This window comes from Pelophylax lessonae (genome assembly GCF_965119305.1).
Source record: "Pelophylax lessonae genome assembly, chromosome: 2".
In the NCBI taxonomy this organism is placed as follows: Eukaryota; Metazoa; Chordata; class Amphibia; order Anura; family Ranidae; genus Pelophylax; species Pelophylax lessonae.
Window position 1 is genome coordinate 133,012,314 of NC_138769.1, and position 27,030 is coordinate 133,039,343.

The 27,030-nt window shown below is 43.4% G+C and overlaps 1 protein-coding gene across 1 annotated transcript in view; it reads right to left on the minus strand.

Annotated features, from left to right (window-relative positions):
* Positions 1-27,030, minus strand: part of SLC13A5 (solute carrier family 13 member 5) — a 224,143-nt gene that overhangs the window by 13,888 nt on the left and 183,225 nt on the right. The window contains exons 8-10 of the mRNA XM_082244955.1: positions 17,654-17,869; positions 14,742-14,866; positions 216-331 (exon numbers count right to left, since the gene is read on the minus strand). Of these exons, the coding sequence (XP_082101081.1) occupies positions 216-331; positions 14,742-14,866; positions 17,654-17,869 (457 nt within the window). The remainder of the gene's footprint in view (positions 1-215; positions 332-14,741; positions 14,867-17,653; positions 17,870-27,030) is intronic.

Below are 27,030 nucleotides of genomic sequence, written 5' to 3' on the forward strand. Positions count from 1 at the left end.
CAGATAGAGACAACATTAAAGGAGCATATCAGTTCTTAGTGCCCTGGACCAACAGAGAACCTTGGAGAATCGCCTGAACACAGTTAATCTTGGCATGAAATTGTACACACTATATTGAACAAAATATTGAAATATAAAACAAATGAGAACTTGCAGCATACTTGCAAACTGTTTAAATGTTTTCTCTGTGTTCTCAATAACAATGATATACTTACGTCACTGCCTTTTGCCAATGCAAAGCCTCCTCCAAGAAGGAGAACAATACTCCAAGGCATCTTCTTATGAACCACCTTCCATGTCAGTAATGGTGCGGACATAAATGATTCCTCTTCTACAAAAACAAGGACAGTAATCAGGTGTTCAGCCACTATTATGGCACAAAATCACTAATTTAGCCATCTTGCAATATCTAATGATGGCCATAGCCCTTGTAATATTCTAGAGAACAGTTCAAGCACACAATATCAGTTTATTGTATAAAGTCAGGATACCGCATGCTTGGCTTCATAGGTGGGAAGATGTCTCTATAAGAATTACGGGCACCTAGCTGCTGTCACCTACATGACATGCCTGCCTGACAGTAATAGGGTATGCACCATTCTATACTTGTCAGTACAATTAAGCCATGGTTCACACTAATGCTTTTTTTGGATGTGTTCTAGAATGCATATATTTGCATGACAAGTGACATTTCTATGAAGGCTGTTCACACATATGCAGTCCCAACCAAAGGTAAATTTCAAAGGGCCCTGGGCACGTTTGATGTGATGCGGTGCGGTTCTGAGTTCCATGTGATTGAACGGAAACTGCATTGAAAACGTATAGGTGTTAAAATACAATGTGATTCCAGTGCATTTTCTAGTACTTAGTGTTGTGTTTCTATGGTGCTTTCCAGAGAGAGAGAGAAAGAGAGAAATTAGAAAGATACAAGAGAGAGAACCTAGCCTATCTTATCAGATAATATACTCTCTGGGGTTGATTTACTAAAGAAAAACGGCTATTCACTTTGCAAAAGGATGTTTCCCTTAGCTTAGTGAATAAAGTGAAGCTCTGCTGACTTCCACCATCCAATCATGTTTAAGCAAAAATACAGTTTTTCTTTTTAATTTCTCTTGCACATACAAAGTGCAAATTCCCTTGAAAAGGGAACCTCCCATTTTCCTTTCCTAGTAAATCTACACCTCTGTGTCCACTGTACTATGTGACTGAATAACTGTTAAATGTGTTCAACTATTAAAATGTGGGCTTCTGTGTGTTGCCTGGTGGTTTGCCACTTATATTTGCATAGACATTTTGGCAGAGGCTTAATAATGACAACTTTTTATTTTGGTATATACAGTATTGTTGCCCACATTTTTTTTACTAGAATGACATGATTATTTTGACACATCAACATTTAGGTGTAAATGTAATGTGAGGATTTTAGTTATCGTAAATTTAAACTTTGGGGTTATTAAGGCCCGTACAAACGTACCGATCGTCGGCATACAAACGTCGGTGGACGAAGGATCTGCCGATTGTACGCGTGTTAGTATGGTGCCTCCGACAGATGTCTGCGCACAATCCGCGGACAAAAGTCTTTCTTGCAAACATGAAAATTTTTGTATGCCGACACCAGAACGGACGATTGTTCGCCTGTCAGTACACAATTCGGCCGACAGACCGCAGATTTGCAAGACTGGGCATGCTCAGAAAATAGAAAACACAGGGAAAGTTAACCATTACATGACATCACTTCTGCAGTCGGCGGACAAAATTCTTGTGCTGTCCTTGTGCTGTCTTTGCACTTTTCAGCAGACACCGACATCCCGGGGAGAAAAGAGGAACATTTGTAAGCCGACCATCGGTACGTGTGTACGGGGCTTTAAAGAAGATCTATCATCAGAAGAAAATAAAGCTTGGTAAACTCAACAGGAGATGGCACTTTTCCCCATCTAAATGCAGGAGTTGCTGAGCTGTGGTTTCAGATTGCTAGCCCAGTTGCTTAGCTATCCCACAAAACGGATCAATGGAAATGGAACTCTGAGTGGCAGCTCAGGAGGAGAGGGGGCATGACAGGCAGTCACACTAAGCCTGCACAGCCCTTTCTCCCACCTCTTAAGCTGCCAGCCAGAACATTGCTTTGTGCAGTGCCCTGTCTCCTCATCTCTACTTTTTTGTGTACACATAGTGCGGAGCTGCAGCCTGCTATTCAGGGGCATAAAGAGAGTGGAAACTGTCAGCTTGTGTGGTGAATGATTGTAGCTGGAGAAAATAGTTTCCTTTGCAAAAACAGACTGACACAACATAAATTTGACAAGTATTGCTGCGCCTCCCCCTATAAATACATATACAAACTAAAATCTTCTGGTGAAAAATAAAAATTAATGAAAATTCATATTACTACATTCATCTAGTGATAAATTCCTATATAAAGTGCTTTAGGTGCATTTACAGTTCACCTCTGCGCATTTCTTTTGCGACATATAGAATCATATAAAATCATATATCTTCAGTGCAAAAACCATACAAAGAACCCAAAAAACTTTTCTAATGTCCTTTTTTTTAATATACAGTGTCACAGTTCATCTAACGATCCACTCCATGTGCCACATTAAACACCTGCGTCACTTCCGGTTTCTAAGGGAGAGACCCCTGAGGAAGTCACGTGACCGTAAAGATATGCGTCGGGCGGAGCTAGTTGATGCAGAGGAAACCAGAAGTGATGCGGCTGATGCAAACCCTGCTATGATAACTTGCCAAAGCTGTGTTTTCATTACTCTGATTTAAGTGCTATTGTTTTAACCTCCCTGGCGGTATGATTATGTCAGGAATTACATACCAAAAGCGGTACAATTGTTTTTATGGAAATTTGGCGTTATGTATTATAGGCCTACAATTCTTAGTAATTACTGACTTAAACCTGACCAAAACAAGACTCTAGTAGACATCCCAGATGTGATAAATTTGAAACACAAACGCATGAATTATAATCGAATCAATAATATTATTTTATTATTTAATATATAATATATATAATAAAATTATATTATTGATTAGATTATAATTCATACATTATATATTATATATAGATATATGTGTGTGTATATATATATATATATATATATATATATATATATATATATATATATATATATATATATATATATATATATATATATATATATATATATATAATATAACGCATTCATTATAATTGAATCAATAATATAATTTTATATATATATATATGTGTGTGTGTGTGCATATATATATATATATATATATATATATATATATACCGGTATATATATATATATGTGCATATATATATATATGCATATATATATCTATATATATATATATATATGCATATATATATATATATATATGCATATATATGCATATATATATATATATATATATATATATAATATAAAATGTGTTTTGTGTTTTGTGCAACGTTTTTTTTTTTTTTATTTCCCTCCCTAGTTCCGCTCCCATGCAGCATTGCTGCTGCAGGGAACGGAACTAGGAAGTGATCAGACCGACGGAGGACGGAGGAGCGGCGGGACTCTCGGCTGGCGATCTCAGCAATGAGAGATCATCGCTGGATCGCCAGGATAAGGTAAGAGAACAACGCTGCGCTCTCTGCAATCCACCCCGAGCGTGACTCGGGGTTACCGATCCTGCAATGAAAAATCAACCCCGAGTCACGCTTGGGATTACCGCCTAGGAGGTTAATAAACTTTTGTATGTTTTAATGTACTACACTATGAGGCTCCCTTGTCTTGTGTGAGCTCACCTGCAGTGGTGGTATCGCGGTCTTAAAGGGCCAGACATTGCGGCTAAGTAGTGACCAGTGGACCCCGTTAATGTGAACGGAGGTGGGGGAAGAGTAAAGTGGAGTTTGATTTGTACCTCCCAGAGTGGGGAAAGTGTGGTTTGACCTGGGAGATACCGATCTAACTTGGAGGTGAGCGCAACCTTGAATGGTGGTAGGAGACACTGAACACGTTTAGGGCATGGCATACCCATAGTTATGCAGTAGGACATTGAGGAATTAACCTTCAATGTCTCATAAGTTTCGAACAGACCAATTCACTTCATGGTCCGCTGGCAATATACATAGTGTTTCCACATACAGTCAGGTCCATAAATATTGGGACATCGACACAATTCTACTCTTTTTGGCTCTATACACCACCACAATGGATTTGAAATGAAACAAACAAGATGTGCTTTAACTGCAGATTTCAGCTTTAATTTGAGGGTATTTACATCCAAATCAGGTGAACGGTGTAGGAATTACAACAGTTTGTATATGTGCCTTCCACTTTTTAAGGGACCAAAAGTAATGGGACAGATTAACAATCATAAATCAAACTTTCACTTTTTAATACTTGGTTGAAAATCCTTTTTACAGCCTGAAGTCTAGAACGCATAGACATCACCAGACGCTGGGTTTCATCCCTGGTGATGCTCTGCCAGGCCTCTACTGCAACTGTCTTCAGTTCCTGCTTGTTCTTGGGGCATTTTCCCTTCAGTTTTGTCTTCAGCAAGTGAAATGCATTCTCAATCGAATTCAGGTCAGGTGATTGACTTGCCCATTGCATAACATTCCACTTCTTTCCCTTAAAAAACTCTTTGGTTGCTTTCGCAGTATGCTTCGGGTTATTAAGTTCTGAAGCATTTGGCTGAATATGAGCAGATAATATTGCCCGTAACACTTCAGAATACATCCTGCGGCTTTTGTCAGCAGTCACATCATCAATAAATACAAGAGAACCAGTTCCATTGGCAGCCATACATGCCCACGCCATGACACGCCATGACACTACCACCACCATGCTTCACTGATAAGGTGGTATGCTTTGGTATGAGCAGTTGCTTTCCTTCTCCATACTCTTCTCTTCCCACCACTCTGGTACAAGTTGATCTTGGTCTCATCTGTCCATAAGATGTTGTTCCAGAACTGTGAAGGCTTTTTTAGATGTTGTTTGGCAAACTCTAATCTGGCCTTCCTGTTTTTGAGGCTCACCAATGGTTTACATCTTTTGGTGAACCCTCTGTATTCACTCTGGTGAAGTCTTCTCTTGATTGTTGACTTTGACACACATACACCTACCTCCTGGAGAGTGTTCTTGATCTGGCCAACTGTTGTGAAGGGTGTTTTCTTCACCAGGGAAAGAATTCTTTGGTCATCCATCACAGTTGTCTTCCATGGTCTTCCGGGTCTTTTGGTGTTGCTGAGCTCACCGGTGCATTCTTTCTTTTTAAGGATGTTCCAAACAGTTGATTTGGCCACACCTAATGTTTTTGCTATCTCTCTGATGGGTTTGTTTTGTCTTTTCAGCCTAATGATGGCTTGCTTCACTGATAGTGACAGCTCTTTGGATCTCATATTGAGAGTTGACAGCAACAGATTCCAAATGCACATAGCACACTTGAAATGAACTCTGGACCTTTTATCTGCTCCTTGTAAATGGGATAATGAGGGAATAACGCACACCTGGCCATGGAACAGCTGAGCAGCCAATTGTCCCATTACTTTTGGTCCCTTAAAAAGTGGGAGACACATATACAAACTGTTGTAATTCCTACACCTTTCACCTGATTTGGATGTAAATACCCTCAAATTAAAGCAGAAAGTCTGCAGTTAAAGCACATCTTGTTTGTTTCATTTCAAATCCATTGTGGTGGTATATAGAGCCAAAAAGATTAGAATTGTGTCGATGTCCCAATATCTATGGACCTGACTGTATGTGTGCATAGCTCACCAGTCACAAATTAGTCCAATATCACAGACAGGAATTACCCTCAGTGTGATATATTCTACATAGGTTGGTTTGCACAAAAAGAGAGATGATATCACCATCAATGTTTACTGCTGCAACATAAGCACACACCCCATATTGCAAACAATACAAACATAATTGATAAAAAACATGTCAATTGCTATAAAAGCTACAAAATACCAACCTATATTTGAACTAATACCTATAGAAGTCCATTGTCAACACATAGATCGGGGGCAGCGCCACCTTCTGCCGTCACAAACTTGTGCATGCTGGGCATGTAACGCCACAAGGGGGCGGGGTCACTGGGTGACATAGCCAGGTGCCCCCCCTTTGTGACATCACATGTCCAGCACGCAGAAGTCCATGACATCAAAAGGAGGCCTTGCCTATAAAAGAAATGTCAAAGTGCAAAGGAGGCATTCGGCGGGAGGCCTCCAAGGAGGCGAGAGCGTTTTTCATTTTTAAAATTTTTTGGGTCCGGCAGGTAGCCGTGATTGATGATGGATTTACATCGAGGGACACTTTTTTTTTTATTTTTAAAAAAAGGATTTGTCAAAAAGTGTCACTTGTGTTTATTACTTTTTTACACTTTTTTGGGGAAATTGGTAGGGATACTATGTACCCAATACCAATTCACATGTGGGGGGGCTGGGATCTGGGGGTCCCCTTGTTAAAGGGGGCCTCCTGATTCTGATAGGTCCCATGCCCACAGACCCCCACAATAACAGGGTTGTGGGGAAGAGACCCTTGTCCAAATTAGCATGCACCCACCCCCTATGTTGAGGTCATGTGGCCTGGTATCATTCAGGATGGGGGTGGCTTGCTCACCCCCCCTTTCCTGACCTGCCAGGCTGCATGCCCAGATAAGGGTCTGGTATGGGTTTTGATGGGACCCCACACCATTTTTTTTTAAATTTTGAAGTGGGGATCCTCCTCAAATCCATATATGGACTGGGGAAGATCCTACGCCGATTTCTTTTCATTTTTATTACCGGCACTTTTTTTTTTGTTATTATTATTATTAAGGGACACTATTTTTTTATTTTTTAATAAAGTATTTGTCAAAAACTGCCTCTTGTGTTTATTACTTTTTTTTTTGGAAAATGTATTTTTATAGAAAATTAAGATGCATAGGTACAAAACCCTTGCTAATACATAAAATATAGAACTACTAATAACACATCCTATTATAGAACCCCCCCCCCCCAAAAAAAAAAAAAGGGGAGAAAGAAACAACACACCTTCCATACACCCCAATTGTCATTCTCTTATAAAATCACTTCAAGGGTTGATGCATTATAAGGAGATTCCTGTTCCCTCTCAACCATCAGGATAATGTATCGGAAGAATATTAACTCGTGTTTAGAATCCTACCTAAACAAATGTAATGTAAGTCCCTGCAGAGGAATAAATTTGTTCATAACATGACTAAACCTTATCAGGGGGGAATGAATTCAGTCTTGGACTCCTGATCATCTGTTGTACACTCAGCATCTGTCCACAAGTGCCAGACCCTCTCAAACTTCTTAGGGCAACCCTGGGACAAGTAGCTTTGTATAGGGGTACAACGTTATTGATTAAACGCTTGAAGAAGGGCAGATTAGGGGCTGTGTCCGATTTCCACTTGAGCACTATCGCCTTCCTGGCATAAAATAATAGGAGACCCAAGAGAGTACACATCACCCTACTAAAGGCCAGAGAGTCAACTAACCCCAGGAAGCAAACACCAACTTTTACAGGGACCTGTATAGTAGTTAGGGTAGCTATAAACTTGGTCACTTCCCACCAGTAGCTACTAATCTGAGGGCACTCCCAAAAGATATGGGCAAATCCAGCATGGTCACTAGAGCATCTCCAACAGCAAGAAGAGGAATTAGGGTACATACGATGTAGTCGTTGTGGTGTAATATTCAATATTAGTGCTTGAAATGGGCTGTCCCAGAGATCTTCCCAGTCTTCATTGTCCAAATCCTGCTCCTCCGAACGCCACGCAGTTAGCAAGGCATCTAGTCCCACATGAACGAAGAGAAGTAGTGACTTGAGGATCACAGAAAGTGTTTTTCTGAGAGCGTCATCCTGGAGGAGAACCTCCAAATTGTCCTGCTCCAATCTAAACAAGGAGGACCCAAATTGTGCTGCATAGGTGTGTCAGAGTTGCAGGAATCTGAGGAAGAACGCATTAGGCAATGTAAATGTATCTTTCAACCTATCAAATGTAAAAAGTGCACTCCCATCACAAATATCTGAAAGGTATCTGATTCCTTTAGCAGCCCAAAGACCGGGGTCTGGTAAGGAATCAAATTCTGGTAGCATGGGATTGAACCAAAGCAGAGTTGATGGGGACCTTTTAACCCTCACTATATTGGGTTTAGTAATGACAGTATGCCAGGCTTTAATAACTGCACTCAGCAGCTATAAGGAGCGGGTGAGAGACTCTCAGACCCCTGTAGAGGAGATGACGGAGGGTCTCATAGGATCCTGAATGCAAAGCTTCTAATACTACTGAGGCATTTGTGTCATCAGAGATAAGCTAGTTATGAGTGTGGGTAAGCATGGCCGCCAAATAGAAGGTATGAAAGTCTGAGAAGCCAAGCCCCCTTGCGTCCAATATCTGCATAATTCTTTCCTGCTAAATCTAGCTGATTGGGATTGCCATAAGAAGGAGCCTATAAGTGAATCTAATTGTTTAAAAAAGGATTTCGGAAGCCACTCTGAGGGGTGCCTAAGGCTGTATAAAAGAACTGGAAGGATTTTCATTTTAATTAAATTAATTCTCCCGATAAGGGATAAAGGGATATGTGACTAGACTTTCAGTCTCTGTTTACACCACTGAAAAGCTGGGGACAAATTAAGATGTCTAAAATTCTTAGTGTTGGGAGAAATATTGATCCCTAAATATTTATTAGTCGTTGTCCATTGTAAAGGAGAAGTGGGGTCAGGCAACCATTTAGCCCCTTGATCAATCGATAACACAAGGGATTTACCCAAATTAGTATGTAGACCCAAAAGGGCCGCAAAGTGGTCCAGAATCCATAGTGTTTCAGAAAATGAAGGGCCAGGGTCCCGTAGAAAGAGAATTAAATCATCTGCATGGAGCACTACCTTGTCTACAATGGAGCCCACACAAATCACAGCCACCTTATCGGATGGCCTCAATGCCTTCGCCAACAGTTCCATGACCAGCGCTAACAAGGTAGGTAAAAGAGGGCACCTCTGCCTCATCCCCTTCTGCATTGGAAGGGGAGACAACATCTTGCTATTCGGCTTAAGGCTAGCTACAGGGACTTTGTATAATATCTCAATCCACTTCCGAGAGCTCTAACACCTGCACCAAGTAACCCCATCGGACTTTGTCAAAAGCCTTTTTGATATCAAAGGCTACCAAGACTCTCGAGGCAGTCTCTTCAGGCTGAAGCTGGAGATGTGTGAAAACCCTGCGGATATTAACCTCCTACAGTCTGTGCTATAGCCAAAAGACAGCTACAGCGCGGACCTCAATTGCCGGGAGGTAGCGGCCATGTACATCCTCCCGTGCATGAGCTGCCTGCGCGCTCCCTGCGGAGCGCATGCGGCTCGCTCTGTGATCAGCGAGTCCATAAGACTCAGCTGGTCACAGATTGGAGTAAGGGGCCAGTCCCGGTCGCTTACCACGTGATCAGCTGTCAGCCAATGACAGCTGATCATGTGATGTAAACAGCAGCCAGCGATCAGCTGCTTTTTCTCCTCCTGCTGTCAGTGTGAGGAGAAAAAAAAGGCCTATCGCCGCTGCTGTCAGAGGGACATCAGCCCTGAAGAGGAGAGGGGCATCTGTGCCCACCAGTGCCACCTACCAGTGCCCACCAGTGCCACCTATCAGTGCCCCATCATGAGTGCTGCCCATAAGTGTCACCTACCAGTGCCTATCATTGCCCATCAATGACACCTATCAGTGCCCATCAGTGCCCCCTATTAGTGCCCATCAGTGCCACCTATTATTGCCCTTCTGTGTCACCTACCAGTGCCCTTCAGTGCCGTCCATCAGTGCCACCTATCAGTGCCCACCAGTGCTGCCTTATCAGTGCCATCTTATCAGTGCCGCCTTATTAGTGCCCATCAGTGTCACCCCTTATCAGTGCCCAACAGTGTCGCCTATCAGTGCCCATCAGTGCAGCCAATCAGTGCCTATCAATGAAGGAGAAAAATTACCTGTTTGCAAAATGTTATAACAAACTATAAAAACAGTTTTATTTTTATTTTTTCTAAATTTTCAGTCTTTTTTTGTTTGTTCAGCAAAAAATAAAAACTCCAGTAGTGATTAAATACCAAAAGAAAGCTCTATTTGTTTGAAAAAAATGATCAAAATTTCATAGGGGTACAGTGTTGCATAACTGCGCAATTTACATTCAAAGTATGACAGCGCTGAAAACTGAGAATTGGCCTGGGCAGGAAGGGGGTTTAAGTGCCCAGTAGGAAAGTGGTTAACATCAGTGGATTAGCCAGGCATAGAGCCAGTTTGGTCAATGTTGATAATTGATGGTAGCATGTGCATTATCCTGTTGGCTAGGGCTTTAGTGAGGATCTTAAGGTTTTAATTCAGAAGTGATATAGGTCTATAGGAAGAGCATTGCATCAAATCATTGCCAGACTTGGGCAATAGCACAATATGTGCCTGATACATACTATCTGATAATTGTCCAACCTCCAAACAATGAGCAAAACGTTTTTGTAACCTAGGGCCCAATAGGATCATATGGGCTTTGTACCACTCTCCCAGCAGACCATCTGGCTCTTGGGATTTATGATTGGGGAAGGATTGGATATCAGCATCAATCTCCAAGAGTGATAGGGGTTTGTCAAGTACCTTCCTATCCTCAGCAGGCAAAAGCAGGAATCGTACATCTCCCAGGAAATCCAGCAGGGACCTATTCGGATCCAGAAGGGAATCCTGATACAGCATATTGAAGAATTGAGGGGATTCCCTTAGGATGCCCTCTGGGTCCCTAACATAGCCCCCCTCGGGAGACTGTATCCCAGGAATCACAGTTTGATAGGAAGGTTCTGCTACTAAATTGGCTAGCATTTTTCCATTTGTATTGCCTAATTCAAACCCTTTGGCACCCAGGCATTGTGCATCAGATCGGACTAATGAGGTGAAATGGTGCATGAGCTCCCTCCTAATCTGGGACAGGTCCGAGAATGATTCAGGAGTTGGATCCTCTGCAAAAGCCACTGAGGCCTCCATGTTTATTACTTTTTGACACTTTTTTGGTGAATGGGTAGAGGTTCTATGTTCCCAATACCCATTCTTATGGGGGGGGGATCTGGGGGCCTTGTTAAAGAGGGCTTCCAGATTCCGATAAGCCCCCCCCAACCGATTCAGATCAGACCCCCACAGCCCAGGGTTGTGGGGAAGAGACCCTTGTCCCCATCAACATGGGGAAAAGGTGATCTGGGGTGGGGGGGGGCCCAAAGCACCCACCCTACTATGTTAAGGGCATGTGACCTGGTATGGTTCAGGAGGGGGGCATGCTCGCCCCCTCCCCCCCGCTTTCCTGACCTGCCAGGCTGCATGCCTGGATAAGGGTCTGGTAGGGATTTTTTTTGGGGGGGGGGGGCCATACCATTATTTTTTCAATTTTGGAGTGGGGTTTACCTTCAAATATATACATATATATATACTGGGGGGAGGGGGGTGGATCCTACGTCGTTTTTATTATATATATTTTTTACCGGTACTTTTTTTCTTAATTATTCAGCTGTCAGCGGGGAAACCTATCATTGTCAGCTGATGACTCATCGGTTGTTAAGGACGCCGTGGCAATCCTCCTGGCCCCGCTCCTTAACAACCAGCTTACACTGAGGTCTGATTGGGCAAAGCTTTGTCCAATCAGGGCGCAGAATGCACTGTGCATTGCTCAGTGCATTGCAGGATGTTCGCAGGGATGAACACCCTGCAAATTTGCATGTTTGGCGAATGGCCAAACAGGCAAATGTTGGGCCAAACTCATGCTCAGGGTGAAAGGCTCACCAATCCCTAGCCCAGGCTTTGTGTTTGCTAAATTGGACAGGAAAGATGAAGAGAAAGACACTGTCGATGATTTTACTTAATGAAACAGAATAAACAGAATTTTTTTTATCGTAGTGGTGCATTGTTAACATTCTAATTAAAGTGTAGAGCCAAAATATTTTCTATAGCTTTGTATAAATTGTGGAAGGGTTAAACCCTGTAACAGCTTTTTATTGGGGAGATACACCCTCCTTATTGGTCCTGGTGAAATGTGTCTCCAGAAAGTTATTATAAATCCAAAATTTCTCGGAAAACAGGATTTTGAGGAAAAGCTTCCTATGAGAAAACCAGTGACAACTATCTATAAACAAATTTCCCCTCACTTTGCAGAGATCTCCTCCTACGTCCTGCTGTGTCTTTGAGAAAGAAAGAACAGGAAAATCCCCCTGATGGGGCACAGACATAAAACATATAAATAAAACCTGTCAGGGTTCGGGTTCTATTCAAGATACTATATGTGTCTAGTTAAAGTGTTTCTTACCCTAAAAAAAAAATTGGACACTGTTCCCTTAAAGCATGGTACTATGTAATTTGGCCCCTGTATCACCTGAAATACCTGGCTGATCCTGACTGGCTATGCCCTCCTACCTGTAAACTGACCAGGGTTAATCATGGCTGCTGAGCCCTGACACCGTGGTCAGTTTACATGCCTCCGTCATCCACTGCTATCTGCAGCTCTCCTGTGTTTCCCTCTGTCCTCCTCCCCCCTCCCCTCCCTGCCTGTTAGCTCTGTCCACTCCATGAGCTACCCCCCTACTGCTTAATAATACAACAACCTTGCAACAATCCCCTCTGCTATGTTAAATAATGTCCCGATTGCATTTTTTTTTTTTTTAGAAAATGCCACCATGTACCTGATTTCAGAGCGACGACCGGTGCTCACGTGACAGGCCGCCTCTCTCCTCTGCTCCTCCTGGATGACGTCAGTGGGGGTTTGAACTAGATAGGGAAACTACGCCTATCCCTGATGCAGCAAAAAACAGGGGCGTAATGCAATAAAGAATCATGTGCCACGTCCTGAATCTTAATAGAGCAAAAAGGGGGGGAAAAAAAATGGACTTTAGAGGCACCGTAATAAAAGAACCAACGCTTTATTATTGATAAATAGTAAAACCACAAAGATATGTGTCCACCGACCAGTAGGGGCGGGGACCATTGATCAGGAATTACAGGTGGTGGGTGGATAGAAAAAGTCTAGCCACCTAGGACATACAATACAACATAACAAATACAAAATTGACATGAAGAATTAGGCAAAAAATTATTAGGACGCTATGCGTTGCAAACAACGGCACCAAGGTGCAGGCAACGCAGAGCGTCCTGTACAATACAATAACAACTTCCAAAAAGGAAACGGACTAATAGATCCAATTGCTCTACATGTTTCGCCTGGTGTTCAGACTTCATCCGGAGCTGTTTGGAATGTGGATTACCAGAAGGCACCAGAGGGATGGTAAACCATGTAGAATGATTAGTAATCACGAGGGATGACCTGCTGAGGTAGCTGAGGGAAACGCACTGCTTGTGGCCAATTAGAAAAATATATCGGGTAATCACAGTATAGAGTATGCCTGTTGCATAAATAACCAGGCATAAGACGAAGGCTAAAGTAGCAGGCAATTCCTCCAATCAAAGGATCGGCATGCAGCGCGTCCTCCAAGTGCTCCTCACAGACGCAGATCAATCGACTTGATCAACTTTAGCCTTCGTCTTATGCCTGGTTCCAAACAGCTCCGGATGAAGTCTGAACACCAGGCGAAACATGTAGAGCAATTGGATCTATTAGTCCGTTTCCTTTTTGGAAGTTGTTATTGTATTGTACAGGACGCTCTGCGTTGCCTGCACCTTGGTGCCGTTGTTTGCAACGCATAGCGTCCTAATAATTTTTTGCCTAATTCTTCATGTCAATTTTGTATTTGTTATGTTGTATTGTATGTCCTAGGTGGCTAGACTTTTTCTATCCACCCACCACCTGTAATTCCTGATCAATGGTCCTCGCCCCTACTGGTCGGTGGACACATATCTTTGTGGTTTTACTATTTATCAATAATAAAGCGTTGGTTCTTTTATTACGGTGCCTCTAAAGTCCATTTTCCCCCCCCTTTTTGCTCTAGTCAGTGGGGGTTTCTCAGCCCTTTTGCTGTCAGCTCGAGAGAGGAGAGAGGTGGCCGGTCACGTGAGCGCCGATCGGTACACCGCAAAATTAAAAAAAAAAAACACAAATGCACTGGGGACATTATTTAACATAGTAGAGGGGATTTTTGCAAGGTTGTTGTATGGCTTAACAACCACTTGATAAAACATAAAACATATATTCCTGCTTCTGGTGTCTGCAAAATTATACATATTAAAGTATAACTAAAAGAAAATTTGTATCTTTTAGTTTTGGATAGAGTAGAGTAGAGAGGAATTAGAACACCTGTCATGCTTTTAGTACTGTATTTATCCCTATTTTACCCTCTTTATTTGTCCTGTTTACTATTATCACTGAAAGTAATAATGGAATAGAAAATCCCAAATTTTGGGTTGTCACCAGCATACGAATAAGTGGGAAATCTTCCAATCAGAATTCTAATTCCTTTGACTATGGTAACAACCCAGGATTCCCCCACTTTTGGAGGATATCCTCTCACTTCCTGTTTTGACTATGGGACAGGAAGTAAAGGAAAATCTTCACAATGGGACAGAAAGAAATTACAGGAGATTTACCCTCCCCTACTCAGTCCGCAAAGAAGAAAAACGTTTATCCTTTAGTTCTACTTTAAGGTAACATGTCCAGATGAACAGCATTTGAACCATCCACACATATATTTTTAGGCTCTATTTACACCTATGTGTTTCTGAGTGCATTGCTGGTGTATTACATTGAAGGTATGTCGCACGTTGAGAGTGTTTACATGTTTGTTTATTCTCACCTTCTTGTGGGTCTTCAAGATCAAAACTGTCACTCTGCTTATGGCAGGTAAATTTAGGTCTTTTTGCTGGCAGAACAAACAGAAGGACAGCTACAAATATAGCTACAGTGGCATCAGTTACATACCTGCAGATTGAAAAACAGATAGGTGTTTATCATTACAAAACAAAACATATGTGGGGTTTCATACTAATGTGTTTTTTTGACTGATAGCCAAGTTTCTCACAAGACTTTAGTCTACAGTTAAAGTGTTACTAAACCCAGCAGCCTGCATTCACTATATCTGATCTCCGACAGTACACAGAACATGGAAATGCAATTATTTTAGTAAATAATAACTGCTAAATAAATTTTCTCTTTAGCAGTATATAGCAGTCTTGTGACTTCTATCAGTGTCTGGTTAAAGCTTGTAGGAGGAGTTTTCATTCTCTGATGACATTCCTATGAGTCTGCAGGACCCCTGACCTTCTGTCTGGACAGTGCTGGTTGGCCCTGTGCTGATCACATGCACTCTCCCAAGAAAAAAAAAACACTTAGCAATACACACCAAACTGAGCATGTGCAGAGTGACTCCAAAGGCTCTGTACCTTTAGGAGATGGATTGGGGAAAGTGAAAAACGGGAAGGATCAGAAAAGACAGGATCAAACAGCCTTTTTATTTTACAATGCAGAGGATTAACCCCTTAGGTTCCACAGTGAGTATAACAAACATGCTTTACTGCATATACAGACTGATTTTACTGTTGTGGGTTTAGTAACACTTTTAATCTATTACATTCATTTACCGAATTTAACAAATATGTTAAATTACTATTTCAGGATTGTAACAGGACGTCAAGTAAATGTGACAGGAAGTCAGGTAAATCTGTGAGTGTTGTCACAGATGGGAGATACAATTCACCAATTACTATAGGGTGTCGGCTGCAGAAGCCAGCAGAAATGTCTAAAGACGTTGAACAGACTTCAGCTGTTCAGAATGAGGAAGTTAAGGCTTCTATAATTTGTCCAAAGGAAGTCTAAGGATTGCTGCCTCCGGAAGCTGTCTCCTGAAGCTGTTTGAGCTGGGGACAGGAGAGCAGTCAGATGTATGCCTCCTGACACTGTGTGGGCATGGGAGAAGACCCCCTGAAGTGATGTGCGCTAAGGAGGGTGAACAGTTGTGAAGACTTCTCAAGGTGAGAAAACGAACTATTTCTATGTGGAAGAAATAAAGGATTGTTTGCCATGTGAAGAGACAAACAAAGGGACATTCTCAATGTGAAGAGTAAAGGGACATGTTCAATGGACATTTGTTGTGGGAAGATAAAACATGGACTATTGAGTGTCCGCTGTAGGATAAGAAAGTCTGCCCAACAGTAGGTTGGAGACAGACTCTTAGGTAGGTTCCTGTGTGAGAAGGTAGCCGCCCACAGTGGCAAGGATTTATTTTGTGTTTAATTTTATTTTGGATGTTTTTTGCTGCATGCAGTCTGGTGAAGAAAATTGCGTGAATAAACCACACTGTTTGCAACCACTGCTCGGCTATCTCCTTGTGTAAACGCACCCCCAAAGGGGTCATCCATGCCCGCCACCGAGCTAATCCCTCACAGGATACAGACTTTTAATTTTTATTGGGATTTAAAGTGGTAGTAAAGTCTTTTTTTCTTTTTTTTTTTTTGTTACTTCTGTCTACAGGTAAGCCTATAATAAGGCTTACCTGTAGATACAGTAAATATTTCCTAAACTTGCACTGTTCAGGAGATATTCACACTGCATGCAGCCGATGACTTCACCGGTGAATGAGCTCTGAAGGGATGCGATACATGCATGGGAGTGACGTCATCGCAGCTTGGCGAATCAGATGACCAGAGCACTCGAATCCGGAAGGAAGACCAGGTGAAGATGGAAGCCCTGTCAGCAGCGATGGAAGGTTTCGTTCTAAGGTAGGTATTTCATAATGTGCTAGTACTCAAAGCATACTAGCACATTACAGTATTCCATTGTCTTGCAGGGTTTTTATTTTTATTTAAACAGTTTCAATCTATCACTCTTTATTTTGCCACAAGTAGTGGTGTGTGTGTGTGGGGGGGAGCATATTTCAGCCATTTCACACTGCTTTTTTTCCTTTTTTTTTACTTTTATTTGAAGTGCACAAACCAACTCACACATTTTACCATAGTTCCCTGCACCCTGCACCACATCTCTGAATGGGGCACATAGGAAGCAATTAAAATTGCACCTAGGAGCACATGGAAATGCCCTAAAATCCTCAAATACGTATGTAAGAGGCAGTGGGGATTATGCTGCCTCTACCTGTTTTGTGACAGTAGGATTGGTAGGACCTATCACTCAATACCCAGTGTGGGTGGCCATCATCCCGATAAGTAGGGACAGTGTTCCGGCCAAATGATTGGCTGCAAGAGGAGGACTGATGCTTCTTTATTCTCAGAAGCACCAGCAAATGTCGCAGGTTGCGAAAGAGAAAGGAATGGCGGGGGAACACTGGCAATGTGAGTATTAGTGAGTCGGGGGGGGGGGGTTCTTTGCAAAGGCAATGTCAATTTGCCCTGAATGGCACAGGACTCAATATATTTTAACACCTTACAATGCACCAGATATATATTTACATTTACAAGTGATAGTAAAGCTTTTTTTACTAGTACTGGCATTTGTCATTGTGTTATCCTGTATGTGGAGATGGGACTGGATGCTACATTTGTATCTAAAACTAATAAAAATTGTTGTTGGCAATGTTAGGTAGGTATATTTAAACTCTCGGCTCCTAAAATACATTGTGACAGTCCTACTGTGACTAATGGTAAATTCTGGGTAGAGAAAAAGGTGGCGCTTGGGTTGATTAGAAGGAACACACTACAGAAATTCATATGCAATTATAAAATATAAGTAAATAAATAAATAAGCAAAAAGCCTTACTCCACATGGTCCTTATTGAAGAGCACAGTGGCCCAACCTTTAACAAAACCAGGATCTCTTGTAAACCAAAGGATGACCAGCACAGTGAAGAGGAAAAGCACGTTATACTCTGCAAAGGAAATTGGCCCCAGCTTGCGGTATTCTTCTCGGATGACATTATAAGCCGCCCGCTCCTTCTCTGATCTTTTAGTTCCACAGCCCCATGTCTTCTTTAAGCTTAATATGAAGAAAAGGTGAATGGGGTTACTCTTTAATGAAGCCATAAAAGCGATTTGCTGAAGAATACATAAACTCCTTATCTTCACCTACTGTTACTTTCCTGAATTTCCTACTGTATCTGCATGATCAGTCCACCAAATCTACCTGTAAGAAGGAGAAGAGAAGAAATAGAGAAGGAAACTGAATAAGAGGAAAGAAAGCAGCTCAGAAAAAGTGGCAACACAGAAACAGAATAAAAAAATGAATTACAGAAGAGGCAGGAAATAAAATCTTAATACTTATAGTATACTAAGCAAAGTGCAGCCACAGAGGAAGGGCAGAGAAAAGCAAGTGAATAAAGACTTTTGATTGGATCTAACAGAACAAGACTGTGCTATACTACTGCTGTGTCTAGCCAATGACTGTTTCATTAAGCTACCTTGAATTTCTCTAGTTTCTATTATAAAATGTTACAAACAAATAATCTTTCTTAATAAATGTAAGCCAAAATGTAGTCTGCTATATTTCCTTGGTAAAAATAACACAAATCAGTGTACTGTATATTATTTAGTCTGTGTGAAAGTCAGTGGTGGCCGGTCTATAGGGGGCACAGGGGCGCCGCCCCCCCAATCTCCGTGGCCCAATAAAAAAAAAAGGAAGAAAAAAAATAAATAAAAATTTTAGCTCACTTGGGGCGCCGGACTAACTAGTGGCTATGGGGGGGGGGGTTTGCACCCCACGTGCAATAAGCAGAGCAATGCGGCCTTCTGGGGGTCATCGGGGCGCAGAGCAATGCACTATGACACTCCCCACTTTCCGGATGTCCTGGCTGTGATTGGTCCAGCCTGGACCAATCATAGAGGACATCCCGGGTGACGTTGCGTGGGGGGCGGTGCGTGCGTTAGTCACGCACCGTCCTGACGTCAGAGAAGAGGGCAGCGGACGGCGCGCATGGAGGAAGAACCGAAGAAGCGCATGGAGGAAGAAGTCGACTCCCGGGCAGCACGCCAGGGAGTCAGGACGGTGACGGGCGGCGCGCATGCAGGATGAGGACTCGGAGGAAGAAGACGTCCACGGCAGGGGGCATGTACGCTGGTCACTGCATTGAAAGGGGGCCTGTACTGTGGGGTTTGTACTAGGGGGCCTGTACTGTGGGGTTTGTGCTAGGGGGCCTGTACTGTGGGGTTTGTGTTAGGGGGCCTGTACTGTGGGGTTTGTGCTAGGGGGCCTGTACTGTGGGGTTTGTGCTAGGGGGCCTGTACTGTGGGGTTTGTGCTAGGGGGCCTGTACTGTGGGGTTTGTGTTAGGGGGCCTGTACTGTGGGGTTTGTGCTAGGGGCTCTGTACTGTGGGGTTTGTGCTAGGGGGTCTGTACTGTGGGGTTTGTGCTTGAGGGGTTTGTGCGGGGTTTGTGCTTGAGGGGTTTGTGCTGGGGGGGTCTGTACTGTGGGGTTTGTGCCACTCTCAGTCAGTGTATCCCATAATAGGGTGTCTCTCACAGTATATCCCCTGCTCCCTATTATGGAATATACTAGTACTGATGGACCCCTTAATATGTGATATATTGGGAGAATTTGTTCACGCAAGCAAAATACAGGGGACAAAATGGGTGGAGTCTATAAGGGGTGGGGCTTCTTAGAAATGGGAGGGGTCAAAATGGAAGGGCGGGGTCTTGCACCCCACCATCTTAAAACTTCACCAGCCGCCACTGGTGAAAGTTATAGAGTATAGAAACCAAGGTATATGTATGTGAAAATTGATCAATTCATTCCTGATGTATTGACGGCCTATCTCATTTCTTGAGGCCCTAAAATGCCAGGGCAGTACAGCGCATCACATGACTGGTGTGGCAGTGATCAGGGATACTGACTGGTGACAGATGTAACGCACCTAATTGGGTGTGATCAGGTTTTTTTTTGTACACTATTATTGCTTATAACAGGCAGCTTTTACGTTGTTCTGTAACCTACTTATGTCCGTTGAGTGGACATTTCAGATTGGGGGTTCAGCATGAAGAGGACTTGTCACGATTTAGCACTTTTGGTTTTACATGCGTGCACTTAATTAAATGTGAGTGTAACCTCACAGGTGCACATTTGTATGTTTTTTGACATACTACGATATGAATTTTCACTTTTGATTTCATGTTGTCTGACCGAAAGGAGAGAAGTGGTGTTTGCAACATATTTTGATGGTTGGTGCCAATGAAGAGAGGGAGAGATAAGAGCGGAGAATGCACAAAGCGTTATATGACCTTTTTATAATCTAGGGGTCTACTACTTCTGGTGAGCGGATAATTTGCAGATTAAAGGATGTTTTGATTATAGATGAACTGGACACCAGGTACCATGTGATAGCTTCGAGCCAATCACGGCACCACAATAGTAAGCAAAACAGTCATGAATAGAAGCCATTCATGACTTTTTGTTTACTTGTAATCATGTGATTGGTTTGATAGGTCATAGCAATCACATAACACCTCAGCTGCTGGGGGGCTCCACTGCACATGTTCACCGTGGTGAACAGTACGTCGTGGTGCCTGCAGCTGCTGCCTGCTCGCAGTAAAAGTACTGTGGGCAGGTGGCAAGTGGTTAACCTCTGCACATACTATCATTGCCCAGTGCTGGCATTAACCAAATACTCTGTCTTACATGGACTGGGCTGTTGAGATGGACTGTATCTGTCTCATGGAAAAACTGATCTCTTGGGACACTGCTAAACATGAATCCTTTAGGATCACTTGGACAGAATAGGAACACTTCAGGAATTTATCCACCTTTTTCCCAATAATTCAAAATATTTAAACCTGCACCTTGGCATACAGTATTTCTTTTGTAAATTTTGTTTATTGGCGTTTATGGGAAGCTGCCAACACCCACGTGTGATAACCTCACTATTCTATGTGAATATCTCAGTGGTGTGAAATGTGTAAAAAATATGTGCTGCTCTACCTCTATAATGATATTTATAACCAGTTTGATAACCACATAACCAAAAAATATAATACATATATATGACACAAATCTTAATAATCTTTAAACAATAATTCAAACTAATGTGTACATATACTCTCAAATTTGCTACCAAATCTGAATTCTCACCGTGTAAATAAAATAAAAATTTAAAACATATAAAATGATTAATTGTCCATCAAATGTATCTTCAAAACATGATCCACTTGAGTGAATACTTGAACATATACTGTATTTACAGCCAGTAGTGGAAAAGGGTCGGTCAAAAAAAAAGATAGCAGGGTAGATAGCTAAAGATAGCATCCCCTCTAATAAAGTTAGTAATTTGGTCACAATAGATGTAAACTCTGTCTATACTAATATTAACCACTTCTGGATCCGAAGATTTTCCCCCTTAATGACCATACCATTTTTTGCGATTCGGCACCGTGTTACTTTAATGGACAATTGCGCTGTCGTGGGGTGCTGTACCCAAATAAAATTGATGTCCCTTTTTCCCCACAAATAGAGCTTTCTTTTGGTGGTATTTGATCACCTGTGCGATTTTTATTTTTTGCGCTATAAAAAAAAAAGAGTGACAATTCTGAAAAAAAAAAAAAAAACAATATTTTTCACTTTCTGCTATAAAACATTCCCAATAAAAAAAAAAAAATCTAAATTTTTTTATCATTTTAGGCCAATTTGTATTCTGCTACATATTTTTGTTAAAAAAATCCCAATAAGGCTCCATGCACACAGGGCGTCATAAAAACGAGCTCCAAAGCTGTTTCTTGACGCCAAGAAAAACCAGCTGTAAAAACGTGCTTTTAGTAGCTTTTTCCATTTAGGTTATTGCACGTTTGGCCACGTCGCTTTTAGCAGCCTTTTTTCTGCCTCCATTCAAAATCAATGGTTCCCTATGTGAGCCTATTGATTTGAATGGAAGGCGCACCGCAAGTCGGATCAGGATGATCCGACTTGCGGTGCGACTTGCGCTGTGAGAATCTTGAGGGGGAACTCCACACCAAAATGGGGAAAAAAACAGCGTGGGGTTCCCCCCCAGGTTCCAGACCAGGCCCTTCGGGTCTGGTATGGAATTTGAGGGTAGCCCCACGCCAAAAAAACGGCGTGGGGTCCCCCCCAAAATCCATGCCAAACCCTTATCCGAGCATGCAGCCTGGCAGCCCAGAAAAGGGGAGGGGACGAGCAAACGGCCCCACCCCCCCTGGACCATACCAGGCCACACGCCCTCAACATGGGGGGTGTGGGTGCTTTGGGGCACCAAAGCACCTTGCCCCCATGTTGATGAGGACAAGGGCCTCACCCCCACAACCCTGGCCCGTGGTTGTGGGGGTCTGCGGGCAGGGGGCTCATCGTAATCTGGAAGCCCCCTTTTAACAAGGGGGCCCCCCAGATCCCAGACCCCCTCCCTATGTGAATGGGTATGGGGTACATTGTACCCCTACCCATTCACCCCATAAAAGGCAGTGTATGTAAATAATGCCAGGAAACGTTTTGAAAAGTTTATTAAAAATCTTCATCCGGTCTTCTCGGCTCTGGTCTTCTCCACTCCGCTCTTCTGGTCTTCTCCTCTCCGCTCTTCTCCCCTCCGCTCTTCTGCTCTTTTGCCCTTCTGCCTCCTCTGGTCTCGTCACCGGGAGGTCACGCCCCTAATGGCTATATAATAAGCTGCAGAGACCAGAGACCGGCATAATCACAGGGACAGCGTCGGAGGAGGACTGGAAGAAGAAGAAGACCAGAGGAAGCAAAAGAGCAGAAGGAAAAAAGAGCAGAAGAGCGGAGGGGAGAAGACGGAATGAAGATTTTTAATAAACTTTTCAAAACACCTCCTGTCTTTTATGGGGTGAATGGGTAGGGGTACAATGTACCCCATACCCATTCACATAGGGAGGGAGTCCGGGATCTGGGGGGCCCCTTGTTAAAGGGGGCTTCCAGATTCCGATGAGCCCCCTGCCCGCAGATCCTCACAACCACCGGCAAGGGTTGTGGGGATGAGGCCCTTGTCCTCATCAACATGGGGGCAAGGTGCTTTGGGGTGGGGGGGGTGCAGTGCCCCCCTGCCCCAAAGCACCCACACCCCCCATGTTGAGGGCGTGTGGCCTGGTATGGTCCAGGGGGGTGGGGCCTGTCGCTCATCCCCTCCCCTTTCCTGGGCTGCTGGGCTCCATGCTCGGATAAGGGTTTGGTATGGATTCTTGGGGGGGCCCCACACCGTTTTTTCGGTGTGGGGCTACCCTCAAATTCCATTCCAGACCTGAAGGGCCTGGTTTGGAACCTGGGGGGGGGGAACCCCACGCTGTTTTTTCCCCATTTTGGCGTGGAGTTCTCCCTCAAGATTCTCACAGCGCAAGTCGCACCGCAAGTCGGATCATCCTGATCCGACTTGCGATGCGCCTTCCATTCAAATCAATAGGCTCCCATAGATCCCATGATTTTGAATGGAAGAAAAAAAAACGTATAACGTGGCTTAACGCACGTTAAGCCACGTTATCCAGCGTTTAGCAGCGTCAGACGTTTTTACAGCTTGACACTGCAGCTCCAGAACGCACTGGTCCTGATTTTTTTTTGCAGCTATTAAACGCCTATGCCACTTGGAGCTCCTAAAAGCTCTATGTGTGCATGAGGCCATAGAATAACATGGATGGGCGTTCTACAGCTGCAAAAAAAAAAAACGTCTGACGCTGCTAACAGCAGCTCCAAAAACATCCAGTGTGCATGGGGGCTAAGCATATTTTGATTGGTTTGCGCAAAAGTTATTGTGTCTACAAACTAGGGGAAAGATTTATGTAATTTTTATTCATTTATTAATTTTTTTTTTTACTAGTAATGGTAGCGATCTGCGATTTTTAGCAGGACTGCGACATTGCAGCGGACAGATGCAACCCCTAACTGAAATATTTTACACTTTTGGGGGGACCAGTGACATTACTACAGTAATCAGTGCTAAAAATATATACTGTTACTGTACTAATAACACTGGCAGGACAGGGGTTAACCCAGGGGTGATCAAAGGGTTAAACGTGAGCCGTGAATCAGCCACCCCGCTGGCGAGTGGGCGCGCGCATGCTTTCAGCGGCGGCGCGCGCCCCAATGATCATTCCCGTGAACCACCGTACAGGTATGGCGATTCATGGGAACCTGCCGACCTGCCGCCGTATATCGACGGCGACTGGTCGGCAAGTGGTTAAACAGGAAGATGGGTTAAGAGCAGTTGAATGGGCATTATGTGAGAGTTTGGGACATAACAGGGACCAGATTGAATATATGTTGGAAGGGTTGCAAATGGTTATGAGTAGAAATTATTTTTGGCATGATGGGGAATTTTTTGTGCAAACGAAGAGCGTAGCAGTGGGAGCCAAGTATGCTCCTAGTGTGGCAACATCTTCATGAATAAATAGGAAGATGAAACTATATATGGAGATTAGTGGAGAACACATTGATAATATTAAGAAGGTCTTCCATAAACACACTGTTTCTAGTCAGTTCTGAGATTTCCATAACAAGGATCTGGATCTTTTATGGTATTGACAACAAGGTCGAAAATAATTGAAGGAGTTCAGATCTGACTAAGAAGGTGTTACAAAATGAGACCAAGTGGATATACCAGATAAATACATTGGAACCTCATAGGTTAAATATTGGTATAGCCTTAAATTGTTTCCTCATTCGTTTTCAATTTTATATTATTTTTATGGTAATTTTAGACTAGGTGTTGTTTTTTAGGTGTTGTTAGCAATATTTTAATATTTTATGCTCATTAACATTTTAACCACTTAAGCCCCGGAAGATTTTACCCCCTTCCTGACCAGACCATATTTTTCGATTCGGCACTGCGTTACTTTAATGGACAATTGCGCGGTCATGCTAAGCTGTACCTAAATTAATTTGACGTCCTTTTTTCCCCACAAACAGAGCTTTCTTTTGGTGGTATTTGATCACCTGTGCGATTTTTTGATCATGCGCTATAAACAAAAAAATTTTTGCAAAAATAACAATATTTTTCACATTTTTTTATATGAAATTGCCCCCCCAAAAAAAATGTAAAAATCTAAATTTTTTAAAATGTTTGGCCAATTTGTTTTCTGCTACATATGTTTGGTAAAAAAAATTGCAATAAGCGTATTTTGATTGGTTTGCGCAAAAGTTATTGCGTTTACTAACTAAGGGAAAGATTTTTTGTAATCTTTGTTGTTTTTTTTAACAAGTAATGGCGGCGATCAGCGATTTTTTTGCAGGACTGCGACATTGCGGCGGACAGATCGGACCCTTGACTGAAATTTTTGACACTTTTGGGGGTACCAGTGACATTACTACAGTAATCAGTGCTATACATATGCACTGTTACTGTAAAAATGACACTGGCAGGGAAGGGGTTAACTTTATTAGAGATGCAGTGGCTAAGTGTGTCCCTAGGGGCGTGCTTCTTACTGTGCAGGGATGTGGCTTTTCATGTAACAGCAGAGATCTACGATCCTACATAGCAGGACCGTATGATCTCTGCTGTTACACAAGGAAGTGTCAGGGTACCAATAGCAGGAGGGCTCTAGGACCCAGTGTCCGTCAGAATAGGAGAAGGGCTCTAGGACCCAGCAACTCTGTCAGCCCCTTACCTGGGCCTTTATAAGGAAGCCAGCCCTTCTCTAATTGCTGTTTGATCTTCAGCTTCTACCAACATCCTGTTTCCTGTTTCCTGTGATTCCTGGTTCCTGACTCGGCTTGTTACACCTTCATCTCCAGCTTGCTTCCTGACTTTGACCTCGGCTTGTTTAACGGATCTCCTCTGCCTGCTACCTGTCCAGACCTTGGCTACCACTTGACCTTGTCTCCTCCGCTACCCACCTGGCATCGAACCTTGGCTTGAATCAACCACCCTCTGTCTCAGCGATCCTAAGTACCTGCTTCATCTCACAGGTGTCACCTGCCTGCAGTAACCCCGCAGTACCACAGCGGTATCCCTGAACCCTTTTCTGCAAGCAACTCTGCAGGCGACCTGTGCGACTTTGGGCCTAACTCCTCCTGTCTCATCTCCAGGGGAGTTTGGCACTTAGCTGCAAGGGAAGCCCTCTCTCCATTGGCCTCCAGCACTTGATACCTGATAGTATCAAACAGCCAGGATGTCTGAGGCCGAGAGAGGTGCTTCTGCACTTGAAACCCTATGTCAGCAGATAACGGCTCTGACACAAGCAGTCAAAAATCTGCAGGAAGGTTACTTCCAACTTGAGGGGCGGTTCCATGCCCTCACAGGTTCCATGACTTCCACCGAATCCAACCAAGCCTCTAGCCCCGCCTCTACACCAGCGTCCTCCACATCAGCTGTTGCCGCTCCACCCGCTGTGGTACTGCCTCCTCCAGAGCCCAGAGTTCCCACTCCTGAGCGTTTTTCAGGGGACCGGCGGAGGTTCAGAGCTTTCAGGAATGCCTGCGAACTTTACTTTGCCCTGCAACCTAGGACCTTCGCTTCAGAAACTGTCCGAGTGGGGTTCATCATCTCCCTTCTATCTGATGAACCACAATCCTGGGCCCATAACCTCCTAGAACGAAAGGATGAGGTGCTGAACTCAGTCTCCATGTTTTTTGAAGCCATGGCTACTTTATATGATGACCCACAGAAAACTGTCACCGCAGAGTCTGCCCTTCACTCCCTGGTGCAGGGAAGACGACCAGTAGAGGATTACATTGGGGAGTTCCGTAGATGGGCAGCTGATACCGGATGGAATGATGCAGCTTTGAAGTTTCAATTCCGTTTAGGCCTATCCGAAACAATCAAGGATGAGCTGGCCAGGTCTGAAGCTCCCGCCACGCTAGAGACTCTGATCCAAACTTCCATCCAGCTAGATAGGCGTCTGCGGGAGCGACGCTTTGAGCGTTCTCAGACCTTTCGGCCAACCTGGGTACTGCCCAAGGTCCCGTCTCCAACACTTCCTGCCGCTGCTCCTCTAAATACCTCCAATATAGAACCAATGCAGATTGGTCTGCTTCGACCCGCTTTAACCCCAGAAGAAAGAGGACGCAGGAGGCAAAACAATCTCTGTCTCTACTGTGGAGCATCAGGACACTACCTTCGCAACTGTCCGATTCGGCCAAGTAAGTCCAGGCACCTGTACCCTACATATCTTCAGCTGTCCGGATCACTATCTACTCACATTATTCTCCCCATCTCTCTGCAGGTGGCTGGAAGGGAGGTCAAACTGCGGGCAATAATTGACTC